We start from the raw sequence: 9,670 nt of genomic DNA, 5'->3' as shown, positions 1-9,670 counted from the left end.
ACCTCTTACAGTCAACATTATATTCCCATCCATGTTTCCCCAGGCTGAGTGTGTTTAATATATATATATGAAAAATTGACCTTTTTGAATAAAGGTTAAAGCTGACCTTTTTGAATAAAGGTTAAACAGTCCAAAGGAAATAAGCTGGGTAGAAACTGAAATTTCACAGGATGTTATTGGAATTTACAGGTTCACATAGATGGAATTTTTTGTCAGACACCTACAATGAATCATGGTATACACAAAATAACATAATTTGCTAGTTCAACCACCGCATTTATGTGAAATCAGTGATAGAAAACTGAGATCCTGACCATGGATTCAGGGAGGGGTTAAATGTTTTTATAGTAAGCTAACATAATAATCAAATGCTTTGTTTTACACAGCACAAAAGTAAAGACCCCTCAGTTTAAATGAACAGCTATGGATAGATAATTCAGGCCAAAGTTCAAAATGCCATATTAAGAAAAACATTAAGTTCACCTCTTTGGCAATGATCAGAGCCAGTCATTGCATCATGCATTCACAGTGACAGTCTGTGAACTTAATCTCAAGTCAGAATCTACAACAAAAATGTTGTCCTACCCCACCCCCCCCCCCCTTGCGCGCGCGCACACACACACACACACACACACACACACACATGCAAATACACTCACACACCTGTGATATCTGCTCTCACCTCTTGTCACTCCTTTGCTCTCAGGCTTGCATGAATGGGACTCTTTTCTTTGCTGTGTGTGAAGCAGTCACTACATCTCGTAGGAGTGGTTCAGAGCTAGGAGAGAAAAAAAGATGAAAGTCAGGAGAAAGGAGAGAGACAGAGAGAGAGAGGGAGAGAGAGAAAGAGAGAGAGAGGGAGAGGGAGAGGGAGAGATGAAGTGCTGGTTCTGAGACGCAAGGTTTCCATGACAACGCTTGCTGAGAGACAGAGCGTATGGGCGTGACATCAGCATTTGATAGCACAGGTCAAGCAGGATGAGAGAAAAATGATGACAACAAAGGCAGCAGCGTAAAGCTTGAATCCCGCACCTCTCCTGGCCAGTACAAACATTTCAAATGGAATTTACACAACTGCCCAGGGCAACTGAGACGTAATCACTCTTTTGCAATGCAGACGCAGGGAGAGACAGAGGTGTGGGATTCAAGTCATTGATGCAGTTAACTAATCAACTGAAGGAGATGATTGCATAACTATTTTGAAGGAAAAAAAAAAACTAGCTCAGTGACCTTTAGGGTATGTCAGGCATCAGACCAGCCTGACATCTTGGTTTTCTATGCCCAATCAGTTCACACCTGAGTGATCCTAGATGAGCTCACCCAAACCTTGACTGTTTGATGTAATAGGTTGACACTGATCTAGGATCAGTACTCAGAAGCAGGATGTATTTACACCAGTCTGATCCTAACTGGTAATGAAAGCTTCGCCTTGCCCTTGGGTAGGTTTTGTGCTGTTTTTTTGTCGACAGGATGCATGTGGCTGGCACCATCTACTGGCCATGAAGAAGCATTTAACCATACAGGAGGAAACTTGGCCAGTCAGCTGGGGCTACCGTGTTGATATTACAGGTACTCTGACAACAAGAAGACAAAACTGGGGTTTGTAGTTTGTTGATGGCATACAGGTTTTCATTCATGAGCTGACTGCTTATGCTTGTACTCTTCATCTGTCCCACATATTCTAAAAAGAGAGAATTTTAGACAGATACACAGAGCTAAATATCTGGCTAGTAAATAGGACATCTGTGATCACAGAAAGAGATTCACTTTGGTGCCATGAAAGAAACAAGCTATTTTGGAGGGCATGAAAGTTGCCATAGAAAATTTGTAAAGGATCTGAAAGCCAGCTGATTCTGTCACCATGGTAATATAGATCCATGGCTAAAAAATTATGGTCTTTGAGCATTTGAAAATGTGGGTGTTCAAAATGATAATTCTTTAAAAAAATATTTCACAAACACTTGCAAAAGTTGCAAACATTGTAAAATTCTGGATTTATTATTTTTTTTATGGTGTCTCTGTGGACCTCCATGCATAGGGTGCAATAGATGAAGTATTTAGTCGCCAGGATCACCAAGCCTCTACAGTGTCTGCTGAGTGAGTGAGATGTCCATGGGCAAAACGATGTCACATTTTAAATGCCTCATATAGAAGGGTTTGTGAACCCCAATACAGCTTAGTAATGCAGGGTTCCCCTGCTTATCCTATAGACCTGGACCATTGAACAGCTGTATCTGGAAATTGATGAAAAATGATAGTGGATTACATTTATACTGCAGCTCTCAGACCTGTCCAGGTTCTGAAAGAGTTGTACGCTGGGGAATGGGGGGCTTGTTTCAATCACCACTAATATGCTGCACCTGCCTGGGTGATGCATGGCGGCCATTTTGTGCCAGAGCACTCACTTCACATCAGATGAAGAGGAGAGATTGGAATTATTTTCCAGTGAGACTGGGGGAATATAATAATGGCCAGACTGAAAAGCCTGATTGGGAATTTATCTAGAAAACCAGGGAGCTCTCTACTCTTTATGAGAAGTGCCATGGGATCTTTAAAGAACACTGAGACTTCTCATTGGACAGACAGAACGATGAGATGGAGATGCTTTCATAAAAGCCTGTGGTTTGTGACGATGTATATCTTAGAATTGGGGGGTCAAACTTTTTGCTCCAATCAATCATGGTAAAATGGTAAAATGGAATATGGAATGGAATGGTTGGAATATAGGATACACATGCACTAATTTGCATTGATGTTAGGAATGAACAATGGTTATGAATGAACATGTGAATGTTCATTCACACATATGTTCAAATATGTGAATGTGAACATGAAAACGGTGTGAAAAAAAAAATCCTCTGCAGGATACAATGCAGTTCCAACACCACCTCCATGTAACAATTTGAAATTTGTTTTGAAAGTTTCCTGGAAAAAACCTCTATTCATTTTAAATGAACCCTAGGGAAGGTGTTCAGCTGGACACAGAATACACACACCCTGCTGATTTATAGATTCAGACAAGCACCCCGGCATTACTGAAACAAACAACGCCAGGTGCTCTTTAAGACCTGTAAACACAGGTGAGGGAACCTTTGAATGCACGACTCATTCAAACAGCGACATAAAAGAATAACAATCTGTAAAAGATTGAAAATGACTCTCCAGGAGAACTGGAACTTCGGAAAAGATCAGAAACCAAACAGAAGCCAGTAAAGAACGACTAGGGTATTTTAATATTGTAAACTCAAAATGTGTTGAAGCAAATCACATAAACAGATACACGACAGAAACTGCTCTAGCTCTGATCATTCTGACAGTTATACAGATAGATTTCTCATGGACATGTTCAGGAGTAACCACATTCATTTCACATCCACACAGTATGACTTCAGCTCGTTAATATTTTGCCTCATTACTTGTCTTAAATAGCTCCCCCTCTGCGTATGCACATTGAATGCATTCATATTTAAAAACTTGTGCTGCTCATTCAAGGAAATTCTGCTTTTTCCCCCGTAATTTCTCTTGGAAACAGAACTAATTAAAAATAATCCTCTCTCAAGAGGGGGAGGCAGCATTCAGCAATATATTCAACAATTCATTAATCATCTTGATTAGTTTATTTACACGTACAGCACAATAATGAAACACAACTGAAGTGTGGACAAATGGAAAAAAAAAAAAAGTGTGGTCGTCTCTCCAGAGCACTGTGGTGGAGGCCGGGTTTCCCTGGGTTCATTTCTTCTTATTTACAATGCTGTTGCAAAACCAGTTCATGCCATCCTGTAGGGGGTAAATAAAAACACACAAATAGAAGGACAAGATTCAGGAAATGAAGAGAAGGAAGGAAATGCAAAAGCCTGTCTTGTGTGCTCCTCTGTTTGAACCGCCGCTGAGGCGCGCTACGGCGGCCGCGTTGCTGGAACGCTGCATTTCAGCCCAACAGAATGACATTTTAGATTGGATTGAGGATTGCGGCTCAAAAGCTGATTTACAAAGAATAAATTCTGTAAGAAGATAAGACTCTGCATTATGTAAACATTCAAATCAGATACGGAAACCTTGTAACACAGAGGTTAAAGTGCTTAAGGACTTTCCTCAAAACATATAAATACAGCACAGGATTAAAGCCCAAGCCCTATGCTGATTTTTATTGGTGACATTTGATTGTGACATGTCATTTTGCAGTGGGATGCAAGCATATGTATTGGCTTATTTATAAAGCACCAAAGGATTGGGAGTTAGATGATGTTGTGTCTCTCTGCCTGCAATACAATGCCATTAAAGTAAGTATCGGAATGTATACAGAATAGATTCATGAATAGGGGTGGCAGTGTAGCATAGTCGTTAAGGAGCAAAACTTGGTTCAATTCCCTGCTGGGGCACTGCTGCTGTACTCTTGGGCAAGGTACATAACCCACAATTGCCTCAGTAAAATATCCAACTGTATAAATGGATAACTACGCAAAAAAAAAACTGTAACCTATGGAAGTCACGCTGGATAAGAGTGTCTGCTAAGTGCCAATAATGTAATTTCCTTTTCTGTATACTGATAGTTCAGGACTTGGAACTGACTGAGAACCAGCATAGTTAATGTCTGTACATTGGAGTGTTCCAGAATCCAGAATCCTGTTTATTTGGGGTTAAATGTAAACGAACATCATTACCCACCTGCACCCCCTCTCCTGTCAGTGCTGAGCAGGCTTGGATCTGCCACTCATGGTCTCGGTATGTGTGCAGGTTGAGTCCCTCGGCGATCTCGCTGGCGGGCGAGGCCGTGGCCAGGTCCTGCTTGTTGGCAAAGATGAGAATGGGCACGCCCTTCAGGTTCTCCTCATCAATCAGCTCGGAGAGCTCCTGCAAGGCACAGCCACAAGGGGCAGCGTTGAGCCATAGCGGGCCTCAGATGAGGTCCGAGATGAAGGGGTCATTGAAACCTTGTTATAACTTGAGATAGTTATAGGTTCTTCTTGCGGTTAGTGTGCATTTGACAAAGGTCTAGAACATATCAAATGACAATGATGATAATATGAAAACTAAAATAATAATACAGAGTTGGTGGGAAAATAAAAGGCACTGATGAGGGAGAGAGAGGGAGGAAGGGAGGGAGGGAGGAAAATAATAATATAGAGCTGACATGACACACAGATGACAATAGTTATTTATTTGCGCATCTGGCTGGCTTACCTGTCCCGTCTCTTCAAATCGCTTCTTGTCTGCGCTGTCTATGACGTATATCTGGAAGAAAAAAACGAATGCTTTACCGTGCTTCCAAAGATTACATTAAGATTCACAGATTAATGAATGCTATTTGTAACAGCTACTGTAGGATGCATGGAAAGAAAGAGGAGGGATAAAGAGTCAGAGATTTACGCAGTGGGAGACAGAGGGGCTCTTGGGGAGGGGGGTGAGCGCACCGATGACTCACCAGCAAATCTGTGTTCTCCAGGTACTTCTTCCAGAAGGTGCGAATATTCCTCTGGCCTCCGATGTCCCACACGTTGAGCTTCATGCCGTTGGTGGTCACGCTCTTAATGTTGAAGCCCTGGGGGAAACGCAGGGACAGGCAGCTGAGGGGGGAGCCGTGCAGAGCCACTCGTGACAGAGCGCTCATCCGCATTAATATTACATTTATTCATCAGGCAGGCGCTCTTACCCAGAGCCACCTACAAGAAGTGCGTTCAACAGGGCTGGGCAATTAGCTGCGCTGAATCATTGGTGCCATCCCTGAATCTGTGAGTGCCATTGTGGGAAAGGCTGTCGCAACGGGAGCAAGCGCAGTCAAAGGGTGTGCAACTTTTAACCAACTATTACTGCAGACTCAACAGCCTGAGACGCACCCACGTGGGTCTTTGTATGTGGCACGGTTCATTTTGCGGGGTTTGATATTTTAAGCCCCTGTGTAATTTTATTTGACCCCACCCCCCCGCCCATCCACTCAATTCATACACATCTGCAACGATTATTGTGGTACCAAAGTGTTCTACATGCAGGGACTATGGGTCTGAATCCAGATTTCTTTCTTGGGTCTGCAATTCTTTTGAACAAGGTGACCTCAATTTCACCTGCAAGCTGTAGAAATGGCTTGTAGAATAAGTCAGACGTGAAATTCAGGGGTCCTGTGGATGAGGGGTAAAAACAGACCTTCATGATAAACAACTGAAAAATACAATAAAACTCAGGTGCTGCTACTGGAGTCTGTGAGTCTGTGAAGAATGACAGCTACAGGGGCAGACTGCTCGGATTTGCAGGGCGACAGCTTCCGGGACAGATTAAAAACGGACACGGAAAGACAAACAAGGCTATTTAAAAACCAGAGTGCAAGGAGAAAAAGAAGGTGTCAGCTCCAACAGTGATGCAGTTTATGTTAACCTGTTGTTGAAGGTTGTGTCGAAAGCACAGGAAGGCGGATATGTTAATCACGCATGTACACACACACGCACACACACACTCACTCACACATATACACGCACATTTATGCATGTGCATGTGCTCATGCACAAACACGTGAACACACACACACAAATAATAAATACATCAGACAGGTCAGTTTTAAGGGCCAGTGCTCAGTGTCTCTTTTTCACTGCTCATGTAATACAGGATGCACTTGATGTGAAGAGTGGCCCAGCATTGATAACTCATAAATGGGCTCCAAATTACACAAAATTGCGGCTGGAGATCAATATAAGAACATTCACAGGCACACTAACAACTGTGTCATTTTTATAAAATGGATGGAATTTTTATTTTTAGAAGCAGGTTTACCTGCCTCGTGCCTGCCAGGTTGATTCTATCGGCTGTGCCCTGGTGAATGCAAGGATATAAATAAGTGAGGACTGTCACCACATCAGTAGATTAGCTGTTCTCCTGTTTAAAGGACTTTTCTTCTCAAAACTTTCACAGATTCTGCATAAAAGTTCTGTGATAAAATCAGGTCCAAATAAAAATGATTATGGAAAAAAAACTCCATTAACCTAGATCTCACTGTCTCTTGACTCTTAAACTCTTAAACACACTTTGGGAAAAAGAAAAACCCAGGTAAAGTGCTTGGCTGCTCAATATGTGTCCATAAGCCATTCTTGTAGGAGAGATTTACAGTGCAGAGTGTGTCCTTTATAGGTCAAAATAAAAACTTAACTGAAAATTATTCTTAGAAAACGCCAAAATCCAATTAATTATATATACTGAAATGCAACCACTAGATAAACTACTGAGAAAGAGAAAGGCCTTGGGGGTCCTTCAAAACTAGCTCTGAATCAGAGACAGTTTTCTGAAGGAAAAACCTGTCCGCTCCTGATTCACTGTCCCATGCTATCAGCATAGCCAGCCCTGATTGGCCCTCTGAGGTAAGCTTGCGTGACACAGTTTACATTTACATTTACATTTATTCATTTAGCAGACGCTTTTATCCAAAGCGACTTACATAGGTTACAGTTATTTACAATGTCATCCATTTATACAGCTGGATATTTACTGAGGCAAGTGTGGGTTAAGTACTTTGCCCAAGGGTACAGCAGCAGTGTGCCAGCGGGGATCGAACCGGCAACCTTTCGGTTACGAGTCCTGCTCCTTAACCACTATGCTACACTGCTGCCCCAGTGTACACCGTTACAGGATTCCCATCCCCCGAGCTTTCTTTCTCAGTCTTTCCTGGCCCAGGCATGGGTTTCTTGCTCACGCTCACCTGCGTTGGCGTGATGGTGTTGACGTCCTCCGAGGCTAGCGTCTTCAGCAGGGTGGTTTTGCCCGCGTTGTCCAGACCCAGAAGAACAATCCTCAGCTCCTGCTCGGTTTTACCCTTCAGTTTCTCTATGACCGAGAAAAGACCCTAGAACAGAGCAGGGGTATGCCGGGATTAAAGTCATATACTGCATGTAATCATTCATTTACTGTGATATTCTATATAACGGCATTGTTGATTATTCAGATGGTTGTTTTCCATCATGCAGTACCAGTCAAAAGTTGGACACACTTGATTAACATAATGGGAAACACACATTCAAGGACATTTGAACTAAAGACGTATGCTTAAATGCTTGACATTTGTAATTTAATTCCAAAAAATTAATATTAAAATATATGTTGTTGGCTACTTTGAATAATCTAAAATATAAGATAATTTTGATTTGTTTAACACTTTTTTGGTCACTGCATTATTCTATTTGTGTTATGCGCTATAAATATTTACACAGTAAATTACTTGTAATATGATAACGCTATATTGTATATAATGCCTATCTATTTACATTAGATTTATTCATTTGGCTGGCACTTTTATCCAAAGCAACTTACAAGTGAGGCAGAGTACAACACAAGCAGAAGCCATATAAGGAGTCACAATAATAGAAGTGCTGAATGACCAAGTTTCAATAGTTGGCCAGCCAAGGCCAATGATGTGTGAACACTTTATAGTTGTATGTGAGTGGTCATTAACAAGGGGTTATCTGTAGTGGTTTGTGCAGCCTACCTCTTCTCATATAATCATAAATGCACAAATCATGGAAAATACAAGATACTGGTGAAATTTTTTTTAGCTCCCAAACCATCCAAGCTGGCCTAGCCTTAAATCAACATTTGATTAGGCCGAATTCGCCCCTCCAATAACAACAGTGAGTGACACACAGTTAGTGTATTGAAACCAGGATTGAAAATCAAGGTCACTCTTTGCCACGTTTTGTAAAGAACCTCCATCCATTATTTTTTTTATTTAACTGGAGCCTCACAAACCATTGAAGTGAACTTGCAGTTAGTAATCTTGAAACAGTTGATCATCAGTTTGTTCGGTCTACCTGTTCTGTAGACTTACTGCCAGAATCCATTTAGAAAAGCACATGTCTTTATTGGCAGTCTCATTCAGGTAATTGGCCACTGATTATTGTAATAAGATTAACAGAGCATAGCCCTCCGGTAAGGGAGCTCTTTGTTATGAAAGAAATTAACGCTCAAAAACCAATGAAGCATTCAACAAGCCTCAATAACACAAGAAACAAACCAGCAATGCCTAATTGGACAAGTACGTGCTGATTTGTTAATGAACCCTCTGTAACTTCACTGATGGAGCTAAGTTATCATTGAAGGCTAAATGGGGACAAAGCAGGAGAGCGCATTTTGGTTGTTAATCACAACCCCCAACCCTAACCCCCCCCCCGCCCCACACACACACACACACACACACACACACACACACAGGCTCATCTCCAGGAAACAGCTGGGTTGCGAGAAATTAAACCAGTGATTTTATTATAAGTACACCCCCCTCCCAGAAGCTCTACCCACACACAAACTCAGGTCACTGTTTCTGCTGCCTACCTTTTCAGCCTCTCCCATTGTGTCTTGTGTCCCTTTGCGCCAGGTGGAGAGGCGTAGTTACATTCTTTGAAGGGTGTCGCAGGTATGTCACACTATCGGGGTCTCCCCCCTGTATCCAGGCACGGGTACCCAACTTCTGGTGCTCCCGACAGCACGTACGCAGGGTGCTGGGCTGGGCGAAGTGGCCTGCTCCTTCCCCTCCTCTGTTTTCTGGGACGGTGGGGGGGCGGGTCAGGATTACCAGGCCAGAATTAGCACTCATCTTCCACACACACCTCCCCTCCCCCTCCCCCTCCCGATGAAGATTTACCTGGATTATCCCCACACCACCTGCCACTCAGGAGATTGGGCGGGGCGAGAGGCA

The 9,670-nt window shown here is 42.5% G+C and overlaps 1 protein-coding gene across 1 annotated transcript; it reads right to left on the bottom strand.

Moving 5' to 3' along the window:
- Window positions 1-3,693: 3,693 nt before the first annotated feature.
- Window positions 3,694-9,324, bottom strand: LOC118791517 (ADP-ribosylation factor-like protein 3). The gene is made up of 6 exons (XM_036548902.1): window positions 9,307-9,324; window positions 7,682-7,825; window positions 5,426-5,542; window positions 5,185-5,235; window positions 4,669-4,854; window positions 3,694-3,780 (listed from the first exon to the last, which is right to left on the bottom strand). The coding sequence occupies exons 1-6, from the start codon at window positions 9,322-9,324 to the stop codon at window positions 3,733-3,735; spliced, it is 564 nt and encodes a 187-aa protein (XP_036404795.1). The 3' UTR covers window positions 3,694-3,732.
- Window positions 9,325-9,670: the final 346 nt, after the last annotated feature.

Source organism: Megalops cyprinoides, chromosome 16, assembly GCF_013368585.1.
Source record: "Megalops cyprinoides isolate fMegCyp1 chromosome 16, fMegCyp1.pri, whole genome shotgun sequence".
Taxonomy (NCBI): Eukaryota; Metazoa; Chordata; class Actinopteri; order Elopiformes; family Megalopidae; genus Megalops; species Megalops cyprinoides.
This window is presented reverse-complemented; position numbering and strand designations above follow the sequence as displayed.

What these genes read in the sequence shown, in the direction of transcription:
- LOC118791517 (XM_036548902.1), bottom strand. An exon ending in ACACCATCACGCCAACGCAG is followed by an intron (nt 5,543 to 7,681) that starts GTGAGCGTGAGC and finishes CGTTTCCCCCAG; the next exon opens with GGCTTCAACATTAAGAGCGT. An exon ending in GATTTGAAGAGACGGGACAG is followed by an intron (nt 4,855 to 5,184) that starts GTAAGCCAGCCA and finishes TGTGCCTTGCAG; the next exon opens with GAGCTCTCCGAGCTGATTGA.